The sequence below is a fragment of the Manis pentadactyla genome, chromosome 5 (assembly GCF_030020395.1).
Source record: "Manis pentadactyla isolate mManPen7 chromosome 5, mManPen7.hap1, whole genome shotgun sequence".
In the NCBI taxonomy this organism is placed as follows: domain Eukaryota; kingdom Metazoa; phylum Chordata; class Mammalia; order Pholidota; family Manidae; genus Manis; species Manis pentadactyla.
This window is the reverse complement of record NC_080023.1, coordinates 71,360,316-71,381,801: the sequence shown is the minus strand read 5'-3', so window position 1 is coordinate 71,381,801 and position 21,486 is coordinate 71,360,316. Positions and strand designations below refer to the sequence as shown.

The 21,486-nt window shown below is 33.1% G+C and overlaps 1 protein-coding gene across 7 annotated transcripts in view; it reads left to right on the top strand.

The window, feature by feature from the left end:
- MAPK10 (mitogen-activated protein kinase 10) overlaps positions 1 to 21,486 on the top strand; it is a 341,790-nt gene that overhangs the window by 253,232 nt on the left and 67,072 nt on the right. For 6 of the 7 annotated variants that reach the window (XM_036906326.2, XM_036906331.2, XM_036906330.2 and 3 more), the window contains 4 exons: positions 3,531 to 3,589; positions 4,420 to 4,558; positions 5,235 to 5,400; positions 7,786 to 7,857. In XM_036906326.2, coding sequence (XP_036762221.1) covers positions 3,531 to 3,589; positions 4,420 to 4,558; positions 5,235 to 5,400; positions 7,786 to 7,857 — 436 coding nt within the window. Of the gene's footprint in view, positions 1 to 3,530; positions 3,590 to 4,419; positions 4,559 to 5,234; positions 5,401 to 7,785; positions 7,858 to 17,736; positions 17,809 to 21,486 lie in introns of all 7 variants that reach the window. The other variant, XM_036906329.2, reaches the window with a different exon arrangement.

Sequence of the window (21,486 nt, the reverse complement as noted above, 5' to 3'; positions counted from 1 at the left end):
GCTCCAGATCAACTGGAGAGTTCCATGCTTTTCCAAAGTAAAAACAAACCAAAATCAAAACCTAGATTTCCTACAGAAAAATGTTATTTTTTATAATTTGAATTTAATATTTAACAGGTGAATATATCTGTCTCCTTTTTCTTTTAGTGTAGCCTGGCAATAACCTCCAACTGTTCGGTGTACACACTGTGTTCTGACATCCTGTTCTTTGTAGGGTTGGGCAAATGTGGGGCATATCTGCAAAGCATTTCAGGACAGGTTCATTAAGAGCATTTTTCACTGAAACTCAGTAGGGCACAAACACCATTGTAGGACTTTTCCACTTCAGAGCATAAGCCTCTTCAAGCACAGGCAAAAGCCTCTAGAATTCTATCCATGCTCCTATTCTTAGTAAGGATAAATGGGAAATAATTCATTATTTTACTAAATACTATGAACATATAAATCATAATAAAATAGTACATATAACTTGATACATACATATATATATTTTATAAATTATTACAATAAAACTATGATAAAAATAACTATCATAACTCCCACAAAGTTGTTCTTAGGAATAAAAATCACACAGAATAAATGAAATTATCAGTGTGGTTTATAAACAAGTGAATTTGCCCTAAGATTAACAATTTATCAATGGCACTAGAAAGAAGCAAATGTGTGAGTATGTAGTTGAAAGATTTCTGAAACAAAAATATGTGAATTCAGGCCCAATGACAGTGTTTCTCTTTTCTTCTATTACTCTAAATTCCAGCGACTTTTTAGTTTAGCCATTTGACAAATGCTTGTTAAATGAATAAATGTGCCAAGTGTAGATCTAGGTGCTCTAGATGCTAAGACTACAGCAATGATGATAAAAAGACAATCCCTGCCCATGAGGAGCTCACATTCTCCTCATGGCCAGAGAAAGGCAGCCCATGGTGAGATGGGTAGATGTGTAGAATGTCAGATAGTGATACGCACTATTAACTAAAACAGCAAAGAAGGGAGATACAAAAATTCTAGTCAGTGAGGGGTGGGTGTGGTTATTCTTTCAAATAGGTTGAACAGGAAAGGCCTTGCTAAGAAAGGGAAATTTTATGAAGTAAGTACCCCTTTCTAATTTGGCCGTGCAGGTAACATGATACCTCTAGAAAGGAATATGGAAAGATGGGAAGGATGATTCCTAAGAAAAGCCATTCTATTAAAGCAATTTGGTATTTCAGTGTGTTAAATAAAGGCAGGAGCAAGATTAACCACATGACCAATGAAATCTATTTTTATGATAGCGAAAAGGATGAGAAATACCATAGGCAGTGGAAGATGGATGGATACAAGCAGTGAAGCAACTGTATGGAAAATTTTGCAGTCTGTGTTTTCATGTATTTAGATTTCCCTAATCCTCCTTCCAGCTCCTATAATGCAATAAATAGATTTGTGCAGAAATTCCCACTTACTTGGCTGATTTGACGGAATCATATATACCCCCTGTTCTTGCTGAAATATGGGTGTTCACGATTATGACCCCTAAAAAGAAGTTCCAAATTCAAATGATAATTTATAAATGGCATCCTATCTGCTAACCACCCCCTTTGTGTGTGCATGTACGTATATATGTATGCATGTACGTGTATGTGTATAAATACATTTCTGGAACTTTTTAACAGAAAGTTCACTTATAGCCAAATGTAAATTCTCATTAGCACTTGTAATACTGAGTAAAAGCCGACAGAGTGCAAAACTGTTATTGGTGTGGAAAGTCAAGTAAAGCAGTGAAGTAATCCTGATTAAATCTTTAATAATAGAGAAGAAAATCCATTTAGAAAATGAATACTTAATTCTAGGAAGTGATAGCTAGTGTGATAGCAGGGCCATGATAAACATTGATTCATATCTATGCATTTTAAAGTGCTGGAATAAAGGGACTAAATCAGACTCCTGCCTGGAAACTCTTGAACTAAAATGGAGATGCCTGGGATGACGTGTTTGTACAAACATGATTTTTATTTGGTTCTCAGTAGGAATTAGAATTTACAAGGGAGCAAAGAGAGAATAGAGGGGATGTCCTCAAAGGGAAATAAGAAAAGGTGAAGGTGATAAAACAAGGGTATAGGAAAAAGGAAAATAGGAATATACAGTGGGGTATTTACCATGTAAAATAATAAATATTTATTTAAAATTGTAATACTATTTTCTAGATAAATTTAATTACTTGATTATTTATTCACTGGGTGATATGGGTTAGCATTTTCCCATCTTTAAGGGTTATTTGTGGTGTGTATGTGTATGTGTGTGTTGTTTGTGTGTGTATGTCCTATGCACAGTCCCTGATGTTTCTGGTTGAACAAATATTAAAATGAATTACCTGCCAAGATTGATAAAGTACTAGAAAACAGGCCCACCATATATATTCCAATGGGAGATATGCCACACAGATTTTTTCAACACACACTAAAGCAAGGTACACAGAATAACAAGGCACTTTAATCACAAGCTTTAAAGATATTTTGAAATATTTTTATTTCTATACTCATATTCCATACTGCAAGGTTGCTTTAGAGTAAGTGATCTTGGGTTTTTGATGTATTATAACTATTTCTGTGTATGTATGAGAATACTGGATGGTATTGTGATTTTTTTCCTCAATAATTCCTCAACAAATGAAAACTACTCAAAGCCTAAAGCATTCCCTAGAATTGACTGCATTTCTCAGATGTTTAAAACCATTTTATTTTATTTTTATTATTTTATATGTTTCTGTACCACTTCATGAACTTTAATGAAATTCATTAATTCGTATTTTAAAGATGTCTGAGTCTTAAGCTTGTACTTACCCAGCTTTTGTGAAATGGTTGGATGTATCCTCTAAGTGGAAGATTGTTATGTATATTTTTTATTTTTATTTCTCACTGGCACATTAGTGCAGAATATTTAGCTTAAAGAACATTTTGAATTATTTAAGTATGCAATCTATTTTGGAAATTTGACAGTTTTTAATTTTTGTTTTAAATTCACTTATGCCAGAAGGTAAACCATTTTACTACCTAATATATAAAATAAGCAAAGCAGGAAACAATTAAGAAACAAAATTTTGTTAACTTTTTAATTCATTTCCACTAAATTCATCAGTGATGTCATCCAAGATAGACCTTTCCCCACACATACCATTGGAATATTAGTTAAAATACTATTTGAGTGTGAGATAGAAGCAAAAGAAACTGAAGTAACAATACACAAAAAGTGTTGAGTCAGAGCACTGCCTGGATTCCCAACACCATCTGGTTGGTTTAGGGGGAGCCGTGGCCTTGCTGAACCTGCCTGGGTCTTTCTGTACTGCCCTGGTTTTCTGCCATGGCTCTTCCTCCTTTTCTGTTTGATTACATCACAACCCTATAGTCTACTCTATATTGTATTTCTATTTCTGCCATAGCATTAGTGTGTAGCTTTGAGTTGGAATAAATAATTATTTAAATATGCTTTCTAAATAATTCATTCTCTCCCTTTTTCTTTCTCTCCTTCCTCTGAACCTTCTACTGTCTCTTTTCTAGATTATTAGTTTATTAAATGTCTTCACACCCCAGAAAACACTGGAGGAGTTCCAGGATGTGTAAGTAACAAAACTCATGAAAGAAAGGAGACTATAACAAATAACACAGGGGTAATTGACAAAAGATAAAACAGATGAAATGCCTTGTAGAAATCAAAAGGAAGTAAGAGCTGGCTGCAAATGAAAGGGATCCAGTGATAGGACAGAAGGTTCTGTGTCTGGTGTTACTTCCTGGAGACACTTCTGCTTCTTTCTGGCCTCTGGCTCTTTGTGCTTCATTGTCCTATGTTCTTGGTCCAGTCAAGGAAGGATTATTATTTATTATGTATTTATTATTACTATTAATTCTGTGAGCTTTCTAGAATAAGTCAATTCACTTTGAGAAATATTAATAAGAGGGATATGATAAAAATCACCTTTAATCTTTATTCCTATTTTTGTGTTGCCTTTGATTTTGTGCAAAAAGAATCTACCTGGAAGTATAGTGACAAAAAGCAGAGAAAAGGAAGTGAATCCTAGCAAATTGTCTTGTTTAAACACAGATGCATTGCATTTCATAAGATGTTATTCTGAATTTGTTTTCTATTTGTAATTATAATACTTAGAAAAGTGTTCAGGTAATTCAGGAGGGAAAAAATGAAAACAAAATGAAGGTAGAAAATATACAGGTAGGAACCACACACTAATAAATGCTGCTTTTATTAGCAGCTTTGTGGTAGTTACCATAGCTAGCATGCATACTATACTTAAAAGTTTTTCATATTCTGAATTCAGCAAAAGGTACAGCTGGGAAGATTGGAATACTACAGATTTAAGAGAGGGTAGTGACTTGTTTGAAGGACTTTACATGTCTTGTGACCTGGAACTAACATTGTGGATTTACCTTCCAGTTACTTAGTAATGGAATTGATGGATGCCAATTTGTGTCAGGTGATTCAGATGGAATTAGACCATGAGCGAATGTCTTACCTGCTATACCAAATGTTGTGTGGTATCAAGCACCTTCACTCTGCTGGAATTATTCACAGGGTAAGAACACTCCAGAGTTACAGTTAAAATGCCTTTTGGAAGAGAAAAAGAGCAACTGCAGATTATTTTCTTTATGTAAGGGGGCTTGTTTAAATACAATGTACTTCTTCATTTATTTTACAGTAGAATTAGCACATAGTTCACTAATATGTAGTAGAAAACTTTAGCTGTACTATAGCTGATTTTGTTTAATGTTTTGTTTCATTTAGGGTCAGCTTCTGAGAAGCCTCATGCTTGCCTCTTGATTGGCAGAGGTCATATGTGCAGCTGAAATAAGGCAGTTCATTTCCAGTTTGCTTCTGGCAGCATAAATACAGCTGTCCTGATTTGCTCTTCTGTCAGGCCTAGAACTGAAGTATAAATTAAAGATTTATGTTTCCATAAAGGGTAACTAAACAGGTGACAATAAATGGTACAATTTTTTCCCTAGATGAACCTACATTATAAAAATGATAGTGTAATTCTCTTCTGAGTTTAGAAAAGTTTCTGAGGATATTAAAAAAAAACACTAACTGTTAACTTTTGGGGTAGGAATCATTTGCTGTACATAGGGCTGTGCAGTTGAGGGGGACCCCATTAGGGCTATTGCAAGACTGCCATGTTAACTACACAGATGGAAATCACATGTTCCCATTTGATGCTGGCTTTTAATTTCTTCTCTTATCCCCATGGTCAGGATTTAAAACCAAGTAACATTGTAGTCAAGTCTGATTGCACATTGAAAATCCTTGACTTCGGACTAGCCAGGACAGCAGGCACAAGCTTCATGATGACTCCTTACGTGGTGACACGTTATTACAGAGCCCCCGAGGTCATCCTGGGGATGGGCTACAAGGAGAATGGTAAGGAGGCTTCAGAAGCAGCATCCACACAAGTTGAGAAGAATATGAGTATACACTTGGATAGCCAAGAGTAATGTTCTCTTTCATGTTTATGATTTTTTTTTAAATAGGGCTACCAGATTTCATATTCAGAGGTTTTTAAAAAATGCTACTAGGAAGAATCACTCATTAAAAATGTGAAGGGTGTTTCTGAGCAGTAAATTTTGCTAGAAGAACACTAAAGTTAGAGTTAAAAATGAAGTGTGACTGTAATCTGATCAGACAGTTTTGTAGATGCTGACCAGCACACATGCTATAGGTACCGAAAAGAACTGCTGTTTGGGTTGCATCTCAGCTCAAAGTGAGTATGAGAACAGGAAGGAATCTGTCTATTGCAATTAACAGTCTGACTTTATGTCCTATCTTAAATTGATGTATCTAGTCCTAGAAAAAGATAAACAAAAAGATACCACAAATCCCTGGAACAAGAATTTCCACAAATGCTCCATGAATAGTCAATTTAGAATAATCCAAATTGTTCAAGTTGGATAAGCATTTCTTACTACTTTAAACTGTAAATGATATTTATAGTAGCAACTATCTAGTAAATTTTCCTAAATTACAAAAAAGATTAAATTTTATAATACAGTTTTCATAAAGAAAATCTAGTGTTCATGAACACGTTAAAAGGTACACTCTTCAAAATATGTTCTGATTTTATTTTATTAAAATGAAGGATTTATAAAATACCTATTAGAAAACATTGCAATATACTATTTTGAAAAGAGTATCTCTAACAAGTAATGCAGCATATTAAAAAACAAATTCAATATAATTAGGAATTATAACTCTGTTCAATTAGGATTGTATAGATGTATTTAATGTACCTTTCATACTTATTTTTATGTTCTATTCTATTTAGTTCCTAGCAGTGTATTTTTCTAAAGTCTATAAGAATAATTATCATTTGTATTTTTATGTGCAGGTGCTACAGGGTACTTCTATGATAATTCCATGGCCACCAAAGCTTAAAAATATTAGAAGAAAGTCAATACATTTGTGCATTCATGCAAAGGAAGGGAAAAAGTCCACTTGTAGGAAGGTCAGGTTACTTTGGTGGATGATGGCAGAATTCTGTAATCTTTTATCTTGGAAGAGGCAAATCTGGTCCTCTTCCCAAGACAACAGCACATCTAACTTATCTGGAAAAGAAGATATTTATATACATTCCTCACAAATTATTTTTTAAAAGTCAAAGGGGAACCAATTAAAAAATACAAGAAATCAAGGATCTGCAAGGGTCTAGAGGGTCTGAATTTGGCTATCATGGCTTTCAGATCTTTACTGCACAAATGGTATGTAATCTCATCCCTTTTCCTTCCTTCACTAGAAAGGGTTGCAAGTACTGCCTTGGTTTTTGGCTTTGCTAGACCCATGGAGAAGGCATGCCTTGCACCGTTGTACTGCCCTCCTACCTACATGAGGGAGGAAGGTAGTCACGCAGAAAAACCCGCTTGTTCCCATATCAGGCATGCCCAGCTATCCTGTGCACCTAACCCTGTCTTCCTTCCCCAAGGAGCATTTCAGCCTAACATTTTCCCCCCAGAGTTCCCTTTGTCCTTACTAAAGAAGCTAGCTGGAAGAGGGCAAAGACTGGTCAGAGAAGGTGAAGCATGTTTGGTTCAAAGTTTAAGAATTGAGAAATAAATACATGTATGTAAGAATTTTTTTTAACACCTTTAATACTTTTTTCACTTTATTTTTAGATAACTCTTTTATACATGTGCTCATTAATCATATGTCTTGTTTCTTGAAATATTTCAAATAAAAACTATAACTGATGTCTATTTATAAGGATAACTTCTGAAGGAGAAAGTAAGTCCTAGATACCAGGGCTTCCAGTAGGTCCCAGCCATTTCCTAGTTTATTGGATTTGGTTGTATGTACCCCACTTTGGAGCACTGCCTCAAAAAACTGGTCTCTTGTCATATTCCACACAACTGAATAGAATAGAAAATGAAATCCGCCCTCCCTACAGGCTGATAAAGATTATTTTCTCTACATCCAGCCAATGATATTAACAACCCCTTTGTGGCTTTTAGTGGTCACCTGCCATGGAGAACTTTTGGTTTAATGGCTTCTTCTCCATGTCACCTCTTTATGGCACAAAAGAAGCAATCTAAGTCACACATACAGTGATTTTTAAAAATTAGAGTTCTCATACTGGGTATTGTTTATGTAATATTATATTGCTCATTTTAATTCACCTTTTTGGCCAACTTTTGGTGGGAGATGAAAATTGTATCTTCTAACCAAACTTTTCTTTTTCCTACTCCTTCAGAGAATAATTTTATTAGTTAACTTTACTTTCCTCCCTTTTCTTCACTTCCCTCTCTCCTGTTCTAGTGGATATATGGTCTGTGGGATGCATTATGGGAGAAATGGTTCGCCACAAAATCCTCTTTCCAGGAAGGGACTGTATCCTTGTACCTTTTGCTGCAGCTTTAGCTATTTTGTTCTCTCTCCCTTTAAACACATAATGATTTTACCAGGAGAGTAAAGATAGAAGCAAAAAGTTGGGTAAGTGGTATAATTACAATTTTTAAAAAGTAATGATTTATATAATCTGACCAGTACTGAAGACTGCCTACTCCAATGATTTGTTTTAATTAAATTTTCAATGGGCTTTTTTCTTCTCAAATTATTTTCTTGTCTGTAACTCAAAATAGCAAGACTATTTTTTTCTTAAATAAGAGAGACCACAGAATCCCAAATGATTAAAATATATTTATCCTTATAACTAGAAAAAGAAGTCACCATTTGCAAGATTTTTCAGCTCTTTTTAAAAACCATTTTAATGCTTCTACACCACTTAGGAATAATTTCTCTCCTTGCTGACATCCTAAACTTCTGTCTACAGTTTCATCTTTTTGAATTAATCTTGACACTATATCCAATCATAAATAGGTCACTGTAGCATATCCTCCTTAAAACATGAACTTCCAAATTTAAAAATCATAATTATTATTCAAATTGTTGGAGGTCAGTTAGATTTAAAATAGGCTTCCCTCATTTGACTTGGAGATGTGACTTAGACATAGATAGTTGCTTTTCCAATGAAATTTAGAGTTTTAAAAAGCAGTGTTGATTTGAGTTCTACCACTGAGTCCTGTACCAGAATCCATTAGAAATTTCTTGGAGAGATATCTATGATTTGGAATTATTAAATTATTAAATTTGGTATATTTCTGAGATGACCCAAAGTTCACTCTCTAACAAAGATACATATTTGTGTTTGTAATATACAAATAGTTTACATATTAATAGCAAATATGTTTTTATAAATACAGAAATACCCTGCTCACACACAATTGTGCAAGTCTAAGTAGAGCAACAATTGACAACTTTAGCAATACTAATAATGCAAGATTGAGTTCCACATGTTTATTACATATGAATTTTTTTGAAGTTGGCATTAAACATGTGGTCCATAACTCTATTAAATACTGTATTTGGGTACTAGGAAAGCTCTCTTAAAGAAATTTTATTATGTAAGAAAGATTATGATTATTATTTAGTAGGCTCAATAAGCAGTTGATACCACAGTGAGCATGCACTTAGGTAGGCATTTATTTATTCTCCTGGAATTAATAAGATATTCTTTAAATTGCAATAGTAATGTAAGAGTAAATGACATATTCTAGAGCTATACTGTCCAACAGGTAGCCACAAGACATGTGAGTATTCAGCACTTGAAATTACAGCTAGCTGGAATTGATATGTGTTAAATATGCAAAATGCAGACTAGATTTTGAAGATATAAAAAGAAAGCATGTAAAATAGTCAGTTAATAATTTCTATTTTTATGTTTTAAAATGATATTTCATTTTACTTTAAGTGAATTATTTATATTTTGAAGATCAATTATATACTTAATGTAGTTGATTTGAACAATATGATAATTCACATTCATATTTAGATGTACTGATTTCATACAAAAGTAAGATGTTTTAGTATGTGATTTTGCATCTGGAGTATAATCTACTTGGGACAAAAAAAAGGAAACTTTCAATCAATACTCAAAGTGAAGTTGCACAGCTGCACCTCTATATAATGCACTAATTGGTGGAAGACAAAATGTCACAAAATATTTCATACTCATATGATGTTGTTACAAGTCACCTAGTATCCATGTAGGATGGTTCTCTGAGAGCTAATTAGCCCTTCAGGCATTGATCAGGGTTACTTTTCTCCTATGTTAGAAGTATTAAATTTAAAAGCCAATAAAATTAGGAAAAATTAAAATATTTTTTAACCCAAAATACTCTTCAGAAAAACAAGCAAAGATAATACAACTATATTGATAATTCTATAATCTTCCAAAATTAATTATCTTGGAGGTTTTTTTTTCTTTCTCTTCCAGTTTATCTTTTAGAAAAATGTTTGAAACTAAAGGAAAATTGTTCAAAAATCAATGCATAAAATATATATCCTTGATAAATGTGATCCTAAAAATCGAATAAAAACCGTAATACACAAAATGTAGATTGTAATAAGGGTTTGCATTCTGTACTCCTTTATCCCATGTGATGATTCTATATAATATTGGTCTTTGATAGCTTCGTGCATATATGATAATGAGCTTGCATGCAGAGCTAAAAGTCAATGGGGAAGTTACATAAAGATATTTATAGTGTGGAAAACACATTGCTTAAGTTAAATTTTAATGAGTAAATAATTTCCAGATGAAATGTGTTAGAAGAACTATCATCTCATTGAAAATATTTCCATTTGAGTTTAAATCTTTATTCATTTTACCTATAATTAAAATTATGATTTAATGTCTTAAGTCATAACCACATTTAAAAATTAAACTAAACCATAGAAATCCCTACTAAACAATGGATTACATATACTCTATATTTTTTAATTGAATTGTTTCACTAATCTTTACATGCAGTTATTACCATTTTATGATTAGAGTTTCCTACAAAAAATAGAGAGGTCAGATCATTAAACTAACATCACTAAACCATGTGATCAAACACAAGTTTAGGCACTGATGGAGGCTGTCCATGGGGAGAAGAATCATAACCAATATTTTAGCATATGATGTGATTCCAGCATTTATTGGAAGTAGTATCAAAGCTTAGCAGATGGTAATTATCTTGACTACTTCCAAGATTCTTCACAGACAAAAAACAATCATAGATTCTTTTGATTTTTACTTAGGATTATTCAGAGTGATTTCTGTTGAATTTCTCTGAGGCTGAAAGATGACAATACTCTCCCATGATAGCTGAAATTACTCCTTTCCACGGAACTTTTTAATGTTTCCTTTCTTAATCTGAACCTTATGTAAAAACAGTAAAGCACCTTGACAAATTGGTGAAATTATCATTGAAAACTGAAGTTTTAGCTATTTTCTACATTAAAACTGTCTGTATTTTCAGAAACACTGTATGAGTTTCTTGGCTATTGATATGATCCAGATGATATTACAGGGTAGTTTCTTATTAAAATTTGGCAAAATCAATAAATTAAATATGTATATACATACATACATACATATTTGCTTTTCTGTTCATTAGTTTGCAAATTTTTTTAATATCCAAAGGAGCATTTATAAAATTTGTTTTTATTGTGATAGTTTCTTAATTACACATACACTATTACACTCTCATTTTCATCATAGTGTTATGATTAAAATATATTTCATAGCACATATGTTGACATAATATATTGTGCTACTAATGAATGTTAAGTTAAAGAGATATAAATATGCTAAGCCCATTATTTTCCTTATATAGTCTAATAATCATATAAGAGATATCAGTGACTATACATTTCATTCAAATTTTGTTTCTTTTAATAATAACTTACAGTTCAGAAGTTTTAAGATGCTTTCTTAGAATTTTTTTTTAAAGACTATTTAGTCACTGATGGCCCTCCACCCACCCCAAATCCCGACAAGGGCATACCATATTCTTGATTATCAAAGCCTCGTGTAGTACCAGTATAGTCTCATATAATGTCAGTTTTTTCCTTAAGCCTGCCTCTTTTAGATATATTCTTTCTGCCTTTTTCCATTCTATTTCAATGGCAGCACTTTCTTTGAGCAAGGCCTGTGATGTTCCTTTATCTAGAGTTCCTGGCCACAGTTCCCTGGAGCTGGGTGATGTTAAAGACAAGCACACTGTATACATTTGAAACTTGTAGACCTTAAGTATTTTAATCTCTAGTTAAAGCTGACAGTTGGACTGATAAAACACCCCCTCTTGCCTTTCCTCTGAAGTTATGAGAAATTGCATTTAAAAGGTGAAAGGGTATCTCGCCGCGACCCTCCTAACCCAGAACGACTCAGAAGACACGGATCCACGCAAGAAATTTTATTATCTGAAGGAGAAAGTGGCTGCCCCAGAGGGGGTGAGGAGAGAGAGAGAGAGAGAGCGAGCGAGCAGCAGAGAGAGCAGCGGGACAGAGAGCAGAGTGCAGAGAGTAGAGAGAGAGAGAGAGGGAGAGAGAGCAGGGGGACAGAGAGACAGAGACAGAGCAGCGAGACAGACAAACAGAGCAGCGTGGTGCCTTTTATTGTGGCGGATCCTTTCGGCCTGTTGCTTTGGGTGAGGGTCGGGATGTTTAGAGATAAGGCGGGGTAAACCCAGGCAAGCACAGGCATAATTCTCACCGGTTTATGTGCTTGGGACCATGGAGTAAATGGAGGATAAATTACTATATTCTTACAAAAGGATGTACATATAATCTTGCCAAGAAGCCGAGTTATTAAGGAATCGGTAAAAGATTTGCTGAAAATGTATTTGAAAAAATAAAGAAAACACCCTCAAATGAACTGAATGTCATTTCTTTTCTAAACTGGACCATGAAAATTAGGAACAATGAAAATAAACATAGGGGATTGTGGATTATCATATCCATCTAGCACAGACATTGTTAATCATTCTTACCTCTTTGAAATAACTGTGCTTACTTCCTAATAGTTACTTTCTAATAAACTTTTTGCAACTAGTACATATTTGCAACTAGAATAGTTTGATTCTTTTATCTAATATTAAGGTATTACAGCATTATCTCAAAAAAATATATAATTTGTAACTTTTAATAAAATTGGGATGCAAAAATTCAGTGACAGTTCTTCCACACCCATAGCAAATTGCAGAAAATCATGAACATTAAAAAGACTATTCATTTTTATTTCTTTGTTTTTGTTTAAAGAATATGTTTTCACCATTTATTTGCATGCTACTCTTCATTATTACTTTGAGGAAACCTGAGTAAGATAGGAATCACTAGAATGGGAGCTGAAAATTCTGAGGTGATCTGAAAAGTTGGAAGAAGGATGTAGTTATCAGAGGAAAATCCCTCTCCCAAGAGTTTTAGGGCAGGCCGGAGCACGCCAAGGGGAAGGGGAGGCGTGATGGGCACAGTGGAGTTCAGAGGGATACACAGCAAGAGGGCAGAAACTGAGTGAGCACGCAGGGAACGGCCTTCGGGGGGGTGGGGAGCGTGAGGCGAGAACCCGCGGCCCGCACCTCCGCCCCCGGATGCCTCAGAGAGGAGCTACCGAGCATGCCTTACCCAGAGCTCCTCTCGGACTTCCCGGCTGCCCGTAAATTCCCTGTCTCCTGGAAATGTAGATGGAAAGTTTAAAAGCATGCTGTTTTTCCCCACCCCTCTACAGTTCTATAGACAGAGTACTGGGCGATCTTTCAAACTGAGTGAAATATTGAGGGGAGAAAATCACCAACAATAAACACATTCCATAGTCATTATTGTGATAATTCCATTCAAACTACCCTTGGCCTTGTTGGCTCTTAGGACAGAGCTCATGAATGGTGATACCTAGTGTGGACTCTGTCCCTTGAGCAAAAAGTCCTGAGCTCACATTGGAACTGACTTCTGGTCCTATTCACTTTAGTCATGTGACCTCTCCTAAACGTCAATTTAACTTATAAAATACCTCCTTTGTCTCTTACAGGATTGCTGTGATGACAGCCATTTGATACATTCAACATTAGATGTTTATAAACATAAAAATACCAATAAATACCTTCCAAGATAAGGAACTCCGGTTTTTATGTTATGAAGTTAATTAGCTTAGAAACACTCCAACTCAAATCACCTTCAAATTGAGTTAAATAAATCATAAAAAATGGAAATAACTAAAGCCCACATTTGACAAGAATGACAACCAAAAATTATCTGTGATAATTCAACAGTAAGAAGAAAGAAAAATAGCTAGTTACCCACTTACTGCAGCACTTCTGCCAGTTAATGTAGAGAGAATTTAGGACACTTAACATGGATCTTTAGGGAGCTGTATGTTGGTGATAATGTGAGACATTCAGAGCCAGCATTTACTGTTTGTCAATTAGAACATGAAAAGTTAAAAGAATGTGAAAAGTTTTTCAACATCAGGGTTTCTTTAAATTAGTTATTTATGTATAATACAGAATTACATGGATTTTGAAAGATGACAGTTTAAAATATTTTGGTGCAGTAAAAAGGCATTTAAGTGTTTTATGGCAAAATACCTTATAAGTTCAGTAGTCTATCATTTTAGTTATAATTAAATATAAAGCTAAAAGTTTTATCTTTTATAAGTATCAGTGGATTTTTTTTCTGTTTTGTAAAAAACCAAATTGAGAATATAAAGTCTTTTAACTTACAAAGCAAGTTGAGTAGATAGCTTGAGAAAATCATCCCCTGATTTCCTGGCAGTGCAATATTTATCATTGTGTTCCATGAATGTTTATTTTTCTTATGTAGATTTACATGTGCGAAATAGTTTATTTATGGTATCAGTAGTCTTTTACAATTCCATATTTGCACTGAAATTTAATTAAATGCACTTTTATTAAACACCTAACTAAATTTATAATTCTTGAAACAAACTTTTCAGAGAAATGTCTGATTTTTAAAAATCATATTAAATCTTCTTGCTATTGTACTTTGAGTTGTTCATTAAGAGAAAATTTATCAAAATACGTTGTTTGAAACCTGTGCTAAATGAGGATATAATTAAGGAGAAAAGCATGTGGTCTCAAAACTGTGTTACCAGAGTTACATAATCTCCTAAATAGGAAAAAAAATTTGCCAGATTGCTAGATTGAAGCTCACATAGTCCAAAAGATACTTTATTATGGATTACAGTCCAAGCCGTTGGAGAGCATGGAAGTAGCATTAGAGTGCTTGCTTTATTTAGATTTATTCTGCCAGGGCCTACATTTCATCACTCCTCTCTCTTGGCTAGAGTAGTATAATATAATGCGTGACAAATGATAGGACATTTGAGATTTTTTTTTCTCACTTCGAAAATAAATACCTGTATTTTAGTAACACCAAAATTTACTTAACATCCCTTCTCAGGAAAGTGACTCAGTTTCTTAGTGTCACAGTTGCCAATGAATCTGCTTTCTGTCTATGGGAATACTGATGATGGGGGAAGAAATGTAATGAATTAGAATCATAAGAGCAATCAGCATTAGTGTACAAAACTTATATGGAGACCCAAATACCCGATGTGACTGTTTCTGATAGCATGAAAATCCAGTTTCTAACAGTGACTGAATTTGCTTTTTCCTCTAAGGTCCATGCACAGTCATTATTAATTGGAATATCCTAAAAAAGTTCATAAAGTAATCCAGCCTCCCCTTGATAAACGGACATACGTAGAAGTTGAGAGCCGGTTTACCACCCCACCTCCCTGTCTCAATAAGATGGAGATTCAAATTCTTTCACTACTTATTTCCTGTTTTAATTAAAATAACTAATTCATAAAATTTGGTGAATGGCTTTATCTTGAGAAACAATCCTCTCTTAGGTATATAAAAATCCATATATATTTTACTTTTGTAATTCTTAATAATACAGCTTATCATTTCTAGGCACAAGGCTTAGCACTTTGGTGGCCTAAACGTGGATAGTCTGTAGGAATAGTGACCAGTGAGTAAAGTTAAATGGGAATTGGAAATTGGAAGGTTTCTAGGATATTATTACCAGAAAAGGTACATTAAAATAAAGAAAATGGAATTCAATGTATTGATCAGTAATGTAAATCCAGAGTTTATATCTCTGCATTATTTTTATGCAAGAGCTTTGTGATATATTAAGTTTATTTTGGATTCTGACATGAAGATAAATTTCCAAAAATGTTCTCCTTTTACTTTTAGTATCTGTGTTCAGCAGAGCCACACAAAGGAGAACTACAAAATATACCAGTTATTAATACCAGTTATTAAGCAACAACTGCTAGAGCCAATTGTGACTGAAGCAGCATAGGGACGAAGATTCCATTTAGGTCATCTGTGGCTATTGTTGCTGTTGTTTAAAGGCAGATGGAGGGATTTTAGTGTGAAAGCTGAAAATTTCTATGTTTGAGGAGAGAAGTGGTCAGAGATCATAGATTATATTCACATACTTAAAGATAATTATTTGGCCAAGGGAACAGGATAATGGAGAGAAGTTCTATAGAGTCACCTGTGGTTCAGTGTGTGGAATGATTTCCTAAATGGTTTCAGCAGTGAAAAGGATCACTCAGTGAGTGCTGAGTTTCCCTCATTGGAAAGATTTATTTGTTGTATACATAAATATAATATATGATGTGATATTACATAAATAAAAAATAGATAAACCTTTAGCATATATATTTATTCCCAATATATAATTCCTATATATTTTCTTGCATTAAATAGTAAATAGAAATAGATGTTTTCTAACTCCCAGATATGTTTATAGCAGACACAGCCTTTTTCCAAATATTTGGATACAGGCAAAAGAAAAACCCTTCTTACTGAGTTTTTAGCTTTCTATGTTTTTTGTCTATCTCTTCCACAGTATCTATGAAAAATAGGTACACTGTAAATAGCAACTTAGACTGGTCACTTGGACAGTATGATATTGCAATTCAAAACAAATAGATTTGGGGGGATCTTTTCTTTTTTTCCTTTAATCAAAGATTCTCACAATATCAACCTCTTGTGAAACAGATATTATCTGTAATTACAAATGCATTACTAATAAAAGGATGCACAACTGTTTGCTCTATCTTTCCCTGATATTTTTGCATGTCACTTGCTTTCCTAAAATGGAAGCAAAACAAATTTGCTTCTCTGGTTATGCTTATCACCTTCAAAGCTGTAACCATTTCTTTGCAGTGATAACTCTGTTTAGGTGGTAAGTCCAACTGTGGAAACTGTCAGTTTAACCTGAGTGAAATTTTTCACATTGGAAAGAATCTCGTAAGGAATTCTTAACGGTTACAGCCAAATTAGAAGATGTAATTTGAGGAGTAAGTGGAGCAAAATTATAGTGTGCTGCTATTTTAATGCCTTTCCTCTTATGTGCCCCCTCAATATCCCTTATTATTCTAGGCTGTCTCCCCATAAGAATGACCTATCTCTCTTTCTGACTTTTCAATACAAACACGTGAGTAACCAACCATAGTCAAAGGGAGAGGTTTACTTTCTTGCTTTGCTTTTCTCCATTTTGTCCTTCCCGGTGTTCCCTCCGCCCCCAGCTTCCTGGTTTTGAGTTTTGGAATGATAGCTGGCAACAGCGGAGAGACCACTGTAATTTCACCTTGAATTCCAGGTTTCTTTTGGTTTACAGTCTCAGAAGAAGCGTAAGCTCTTTTAAGTCATGCTGCTTGTTCATTTTATGTTAAGACGTCCTGTTTTGAAAGAGCACTTCTTACCATTATGAAGTAACCATGTTTATAAGAATAAGACAAGGCTTCCTATTTAGAAACATGCTCCTCTGATGGGAGTCAATGAAATTGAGCCAGCATATCCCAAAACATTCATTCATGAACTGGCATTCCACTTCTGGCAATTTATTCATATTTATAAGTAAGAGTAAATGTGTTTTGTCAAAGAAACCCTTTCATCTGAGGTTGCTGGCAGTTCAGCTTTTCTTTCTTTCTTTTTTATTCCAAATATGGTATATAAAAGAATAAAAAAGAGACCAATTTGCATGTTTCCCATATTAACACAATATAGAATAATTTACAATACAAATCAGGAGTCTACTAGATGAGTGTAAATTAGACCTTTTAAATCAGAAATTAATCACTGAATTATAAATGCAAAGTAATATTATCATATATTAGGTAGCATTGAGTGGCATTGTTGGTTCAGTTGCACAGCAGAAAAGGGCCTTGACATTCTTGTGTTGTCCCCACCTCACTGTTTTAGAACACTAATCAACCGTAACACTGGCTTCTTATCCAGTCGGCTAAGGGTCAGACCACTGCTCTGTGGCATGGGTAGCCAAGTGTTTTCATTTATTTGCTGTTCTATTCCTGTCTTCTTGTTTATTTTCATTTCATTTTGTTTTCAGTTGACATGTGGTCAGTAGGGTGCATCATGGGAGAAATGATAAAAGGTGCAGTGCTCTTTCCTGGCACTGATCGTATCCTTCTTAGCAGCCAGTGGTCTCTGTGGGTGTCATTCTCAGTCAATTCACTTTGGTCTTGGGTGCAATACTGCTCAGGGTATATATTCACTGTGCTAGGAGGAGTTCTGTGAGACTCCAGTGTCCAATGTTTACCAGCGGACATCATGGTAGAGTAACCATGCCTTTTAGCAAGATCTTACATGGATAATACTGTATCAAATATCAAACATTCAGCAAGATGTCAGAAGGTCTGCCTTAATTCAGTCCTGTGAAACTAGTAACAGTGATATACTCTTTACTGTTTTTGTTACAGATGTTTTAAAATTGAGTTATATTCATAGATAGATAATAAATGACAAAATAAGTTTAAAGACTGAAAATTTATGCTTTTTATCATAAGAAGTATTCATTTGGCATGGAAATCTTTAATTAGTTAGATTTATGTTCAGGCACAAGTAAAATAGGTTTATTTTATTACACAGAGCATGCATATAAATTTCATTCTAAAATTGATAACCTTCTAAAATTCTTTTTTCTCATTCATTTCATTTCTAAGAATAGTAATTTTAATTCCTGCTGTTATTTTCTCCATATTGTTAACAAGTGCAATAAGTAAAATCTCATTAGTTAATAATGATTATAAAAATACCTGAAAAAACAAATTTTATCACTTGGGTAAGTAAAAGTGATTCTCTCTTAGGCCGCTAATCATTAGCAAGTAAAGATATTCAGAGACTCTGTAGTGTTAAATAGATACTGATAGTGTGTGATTAGAATGTGGGTATAAGTAAACCTAATATCTAATGGATTGTATGCTAACCATATTATGATTAGCTATTTGCTTTGGGGATTCATATATACATATATGGTAATATATGTATATATATTTCTTTCTCATGAACATATTATTTGTATGTATGAAAGAGCCAGTTTAGGAAATGATAGAGTAGGCACTCAATTAATTTTTGTTGAATGAAAGAACTTAGCCTAAAATGTTTTATTTAGTTAAAAATAGAGCTACACTGATTTTATTTCTATTATTAAAATGTTTTTTTATCTTATTTTAGTTTAGTTTTAAAAATGATACACATTTATTTTAAAAAATTTTCTGTCTCCATTGCAGTTTGTCTTGTATGCATACATCTTATTAAATAACATCTATAAATTTACCACATTCATGTTTATGTTGATGCTTTTCACATACCAAGTATGTTGGCTTGGTAAAATCTTAATCCCTTCAAATTTTTATAAAAACAGTATTTCTTTGATTCCCAATGAATTATAAAGTTGAGTTGGCCTTTGGACATGAACATGAAACAATTCTTAAGTTTTGGCTAATTTTAGACATTTGATGAAAATAGACTCAATCTGTTAACTTTGTACACTTTGTTCTTTTCAGAAGTTCATTGTGGTTAAATAATTGGTGACTGCAAAGTGTGTTTGAACCACCTGTAAATTGAAATGATTGATTTTTATTACTTTGCTTAGACTTTCTGTTAAAGAAAATCAAATTAGATTTCCACAACTGAGTTATTAAATACAGATTAACATTTCTTAAAGTCCATTTATTGGAAGAAGTTGCTTGGGTATCATCTCCTAACTTGAGTATCAAAATCCCTTACAAGTAAAGCTTTAGGCTGCTATTAATGTTTAGATGCCCTTTTACTGCCTGAGCATGATGTTTTTATATCAAACTATTTCTGGAGCTCTCAGATAGGGATATACTTTCAAATTTCCTGAAGGGAAATAGGATTATTTTCTAAAGTGTCTTCTTTGAGTATAGGGTGTGGTCTTTTAATGATTTCAAACATGTTAGTTCAAGTTTAAATCTTTTTTTATGCAAACAAATTATGAACACTGAGTATCACAAAGTTAAACTCTAAAAATGTAAAACAGATTATTTATTTTTTAAATTCCCTATTATTAGAAATGACTAATCTGAAGAGGCAATAAAATTGTATAGAAATATGTTAAAATCATATCTAAATTATATGTAAATAGAACCTTTAAAATTGAGGTGGAGAAATACAATGTATATACTACACATCATATAATACATCATAAGGAGTTATTTTTAATCAGATAGTCTCATATAAATGAAGACATTGTCAAAATAAATGATTGATAAAAGTCCTTGCAATATGTGCTATTCATATCTTCTTAATATATAAATCAACTCAACAGTAAATCTTAACATATTAATAAAGTCTTGTTCCTTTATCTTTTATGCCTAAAGAACTTTAACATATTAGTTTTAGCATTGAGAGATTTAGATAGCCAAAAAAGTTCTTAATTACATATTTATTTGCTACTTTATTAGTAGATATATGTTTAAGTACATATTAAATAAATTTTATTCAAATCAAATGTTTTAAACTCTCTACAGAAGAATCAGAATTCAGCTATTGAGATACTTTTTTTGTGTGGAGATCCTTATAAATTTCATCATAGCAGATATTTTTACTTTAAAAGTTATAGAATATTTTATATTGTAAAAGTAAATTAATATTAAATATATAGCTTTTGGAGAAGACCAATAAAATGAATACATCTATACTACCATTAAGGTTAGAAAATAGGATGTTACCTTATCTTTGAATATTCTGTGTTCCTACCCAGTTTATCCTCCCTTCTCCCTAGAGGTCCCCATAGTCCTAAATACAGGTTTTTATAATCTTCCTGACTTTCTTTATATTTTTACCATATGCATACTTACTCCTAATGAAACCTGTGGTTTAGTTTTCTGTGTTTTATATGTTATACTATTATTATTATTTTGACTTACTTTTCTAAAAATAAATGTTAAATTTTTTAGATTTATCCATTAGAAATGGCCATTCATTTTCATTGCTGTATAGTATTCCATGCTATGAATACACTGCAATGAATCCATTCTCCTATTGTAATATATTAACCTTTTGTTTTTGTTTTTACTTTATAAACAATGATGATGTGAATATATGTCTCCAAGAACACATGGGCAAGATTTTCTTTTTGATAAATGCCTGAGCTTATAGCAGCGTACACTACACTTTAAATTTGGTTATGTAGTATCAGTTTGATTGCTAGAGTAGCAGTATATAAATGTAATTGTTTATTCCACATCCTCAACAACTCTTGGTATTATCAGATTTGTTTTAAAAATTGTTACCAGTCTCTCGAATACAAAATACTTTTTCATTTGAGCTTTAATTTATATTTTCTTAACCATAAGAGAGGCTAAGGCTAAGCATCTTTTCCTATATTTATTGGCCATTACTATTTTTTTCCTTGGTAAAGTGTCTTTTGTTTCCTAAAACAACTTTTTTCTATTGTATTTCTAAAAATTGATTAGTAGGAGTCCTTTATATACACTGACACCTAATCTTTGTCAGTCTTGTGTTGCAAATATCTTCTCTCCACATTTAGATTATTTTAACATTTTATTTTATAGTGTTTTTTGAATTTTGCAATCTGTATTTCTTTGATGGTTCTTGTATTTTTATTTATTATTTAAGAATCCCTTATGCCTTTATATTCCCTTGTAAGTTTATTGTGGATGTTTTAAAGTTTAATCTTTTACATTTAATTTAAGCCTTTAGTTTACTTGGAATTGACTTTTGTGTGCAGTGTGAAAGAGGGATCCAATTTACTTTAGAGTTTCATTATTGAATGGCTTATTATTTCTTCACTGATCTATAATGCTGTCCCTGT